This window comes from Crocodylus porosus, unplaced genomic scaffold (assembly GCF_001723895.1).
Source record: "Crocodylus porosus isolate Cpor-Errol unplaced genomic scaffold, CroPor_comp1, whole genome shotgun sequence".
Classification (NCBI taxonomy): domain Eukaryota; kingdom Metazoa; phylum Chordata; order Crocodylia; family Crocodylidae; genus Crocodylus; species Crocodylus porosus.
In genome coordinates, this window is record NW_017728943.1 from 12,485,944 (window position 1) to 12,490,173 (window position 4,230).

The 4,230-nt window shown below is 50.0% G+C and overlaps 1 protein-coding gene across 1 annotated transcript in view; it reads left to right on the plus strand.

Moving 5' to 3' along the window:
• The first annotated feature begins 4,145 nt into the window (after window positions 1–4,145).
• Window positions 4,146–4,230, plus strand: part of LRRC58 (leucine rich repeat containing 58) — a 27,821-nt gene continuing 27,736 nt past the window's right edge. The window contains exon 1 of the mRNA XM_019548536.1: window positions 4,146–4,228. Coding sequence (XP_019404081.1) covers window positions 4,146–4,228 — 83 coding nt within the window. The remainder of the gene's footprint in view (window positions 4,229–4,230) is intronic.

The window sequence follows — 4,230 nt, forward strand, 5'->3', positions numbered from 1 at the left end:
GCAAGATGCAAGCTGCGCATTTCTAACAATATTCCATTTCTAACATCCCTGTTACACTTTGCAATTGGGAGAGGAAGAGTTTAGTCCAACCCTTTAAAAGTCTATATTTGAGATCGGGTGGAGTTGTAATACAAATTTAACTTAAAATGACTAGAGAATACTTCAGATAAAGGATGTCTTTGCTATAGATTCACCACCCCCTGCCTTCTGTTAGGATATTGAAATTTCACAGTACAATCTTCTGACAAAAACAGGGAAGACTGGACTTGATACTTCTGGTATTCGTACGCTATAGCCTCATCCAGCACTGGTTGAGTGAACTGGGCAGCCAGCCACTGACCAATCTTGATGCAAACCCTGATAAAGACACCAAGGACAGACTAATTAGTCTGGAGCCCAGCTAGACTGGAGGTTGCCTAGCCTAGGAGTTTGTAACATATAGTCTGCAAACTGCATCCAGCCTGCAGAGCCTGAGAGCTTTGCCTATACCCACACCTGCACTGCACCTAAGCAACGATGAGCTGCGCAGCCTGGAGCTGGATAACTTCCAGCTGTGCCCATACCACTAATGGTTCTTCCTCCCCACACCTTGCCCCTTGCCCCAAGCACCAGTTGTGGTGTAAAAGCAGCAGCAGTGAGGATGCTCATCACAGCTCCCCATCAGGGGGAGGAACTGGGATAAGTAGCAGTGGCAAGGATACAGCTCCTACCCCCCCCCCCCACCAACATGACATGAAAGCCATCTAGCTTATGTCAGACTGAAGCCAGGTTGTTCCAGCCCACAGCATGGAAAGGTTGTTGGCAGCTGGCCTAGCCTAATGACCAAGCTGGCATTAGCCAGGCTGGTGTCTCAAAGAACCAGAAAGCCCAGAGGAGGATGAAAGCAGGACAAGCAGAAGGTGAGAGGGCGACATACCTCTAAGTGACTCAGAGGTTTTTGGATGCATCAGATCCTGTTCCTCTCTTTATGGACTGGATTGATGTGAAGGACTTGGAACAGCCCCCTGGAAGGTGGCAGTAAGGGGCCACTCACGGAGAGTTGGGTGGGGAACAGGAGGCAAACTGCAGGTAACCTGCCTGGGCCATCCTTTATCCACAAGGGGAAAGGGACCCAAGCCAAACTTGCAACAAGTCCTTCTAAATTCTTTTCCTCCACCAATATTTCAGTAACAAAAATACTACATGTATTTTCTAAAGATTCGGTATTCTTGGAATTGTTTGTTCAACGATGGCAGGGAAAGTGCCTGATACATTTGTAGTGACCCATCCCTTCCTAAAAGAGTCATCCAGCGATATCAGCATTCACTGGAGGAATTTGGTATTTGGTGTTGGGCTTTCTGGGAGAGGAAGAGGAGAGGCCTTTGGTTCCAAGTTCCTCAACCCATTACAACGTGACAAAGGATAAACCCCCTCATCTGTTTACAAATCTGGGCTTTGCTGGAGCTAAAGTTCAGTTTTCCAGGAAAAGTGTCCTTGTGACATTCCCATTGTGACAAAATTCTGAAGCTTAAGATACTTGATTACTTATTACCCAGCATTTAATAATCTGTGTCTAAAGGGCAGCAAGGTGAAATCAGGACACCCCTTGTTCCTTGCCGAGGGAATGCCTAGAATGACGAGACTCAACATTGCAGCTACCAATTACCTGGCAAATAACAACCCTCCACAGAGCTATTCCTGGGGAATACTGTACTCAGAAGGGCTTGTCTACATGGGGGAGCTCTTCTGGATTCACTCCTTGTACGAGCCTTCTTATTCCAGAATAAGTCACTCCTTTTCTGGTTTGAGTCGGTATGATGGCAGAAATAGAATGCTCAGTCTGAAAAAGAAGATGGCTGGAAGGAGCTAGTCAAGAATAATGATTCCACTTCGAATTCATGATTTGCTTTAATCTGAATTAACTACCCAAAGGGCAACTTTTCTTCTATGGCCAAGTATCAAGTCTGAAAGATCCAGTGGGAACTGCTGACTGTTTATACCTCATGAACCCTTGAGAAATTCCATCTTTTTACAATTAATGGGACAAATTTCCAGGGATATTTAAGGAACTCAACACCATTGTACTTTGTACTGCTTTCTGGGTTTCTCAACCTCACATTAAATTAGGTGGGCATTCATCTCTCTGGCAGCACCATACCTAGACTCACCTTTGCCAGAGATAACGATAATAAAAAATTTTAAATTACCATTTTTGGGCCCTCTTTCCATCCAGGCCCCAGATGGCCACATGGTTTGCCCATGCCTGTGTCTGGCCCAGCTCTCTGGCTTGAAAGAGCCTGGTGCAAGGCCTGAAAACTCTGAGTTACCAGAGGCTGCTTCACCCCTGACCCTAAAGCTTGCACCCTGGCTACAGTGGCCTCTGAAGCTTGTGGCATTTAAGGAATAGCAGGCATATGGGAATAACTTGCAACCAGCTTTTATCCTGCCTCTGACCTATTTCCCAATATGCCCTGAAAGACCCTTGGTGCCTACTAGAAGCATTTGGAGCATTCCCTTTCAACCTCTTTGCACTGATTTGAGTGTGGTCCTTGGACTCTTGCACTCAGCTAGCCAAATTCATGTGTGGTCTAAAAGGTGTTAAGTCACTCCCAGGCTCGGTCACAGGCTCCAGGCTAGGATAATGTGCAGGTTGGAGGACACAAAAGAAGGTGTGAGTTTCACCAGCTTAGAATCCTTTTTTGTTGCTACGTTGTTCTGATTTCTGTCCTAGAGGTCTGTCCTAGTGGTTTAATTGCAGAACCAGATTCACAACCAAAATTGGTTAAATATTAACAAAAAAAATCAACTGAAACAGTAACAGCAGCAGTGTTGGGGGGGGGGCACGTGGTTTTAAAGCAGCAGCTGTACACGAAACATTGCAAAACATTGTCCAACTCTGTTGTTAATTAGCTAGGTTAAGCTATGGCTCCTAGGTTGTTGGGGTTTTTTTCTTTTTGCCCTGAGCAGTTAGCCAATTTTCAGAGTCTAGTAGGTCCTTCTGGCAGGAAGAGAAACATAGCAGTGAAGCATCCCATTTATTTGCAGACCATGCACAAAGTCCTGTTTCCAACTCGGAGTTACTTGGAGTTGTTCTCTGCTTGGAGTCTTGTTGGGTCAGTGCGGGATGCCAAAGCTCACTTGTAGCTGACACCTGACAAAAAGGGCTCATTGAGGGTGGCATGTGCAGGGTGGCAGAAGGAGGAGACAGAAGTGAAGATGTTTTTGTTTCTCAGCCTTTACATCTGTGCGTTACAGCGCCTTTGCCACCTCGTGCCCTACCCCTTGGACTTGCTATACTGGTCTTTGGGGAAAACATCTGAGCTGCAGGGTTGGGTGGTAGTGCAACCCTCAGCCTGCATGCTGGGCAGTGGTGCCTGCTGTTGCAGCTCCCTAAAGCAGTAGTTTTCAACCTCTTTTCATTTGTGGACCTGATAAAAAATTTCAAATGAAGTGCAGAGCCCTTTGAATGGTAAGTGTGGATATTCATAGATGTTTGACCAATTGCTGTCATTTTTCACCTGACAGCTCAGACACAGTCTGCAGACTCCCCGGGGCCCACAGGTTGAAAACCACTGCTGGGGAGGAATTCAATGGCTCCCTGAGGATGCACCCCCTCCTCATAGCAGTGGGGCTTGCAGCACAGCCTCTGGCAGGGCGTGGGATGGGGGCATCTCTCCCACAGCACCCCTGCTGCTCAGCACCACAGAGCAGAGGCAGCCTCGCCCCACAGCTGGTACAAGGCGCTGCACCACGCCCTGCACCCCTGCTCTGCCCGTGGCTTTCCCAGGCAGGCCCCTCATTCCCTTCCCCTCATGGTCGCTCCGGGGTTCCAGCGCTCTAGGCCAAGGCCGGGAACCTGTATCCCGCATACGCGCCCGTTACACACCACGAACGGTATGACCAGTATGCAGGTGCCGGGGCTCTCCAGAGAAGGGAAGGCTGGGGGTGGAGTGGAGCTCCACTATACAGATGCCGGGGTCCCGCCCCGGCTCAGCCGAGCCAACCAGGCGGCCACTATTCAGCTTCCGGGGCGGCGGCACCCGGGACCCTGCGTAGCATGTGCTGCGCCCTTGGCGAGCCAGCCGGGCGGGTGTTACGCAGGGCGCGGGGCCCGCCCACGGGGAGGCGCCCGGGAGCCAACAGGGGGTGGGTGCGAGGCTCGCGCGATGGAGCCGTTGGAGGAGGCGGTTGGCGGCGCGGCGGCGGCGGCAGCGGTGGTGGTGCTGGAGCTGCCGCGGCGGGAGCGGGAGC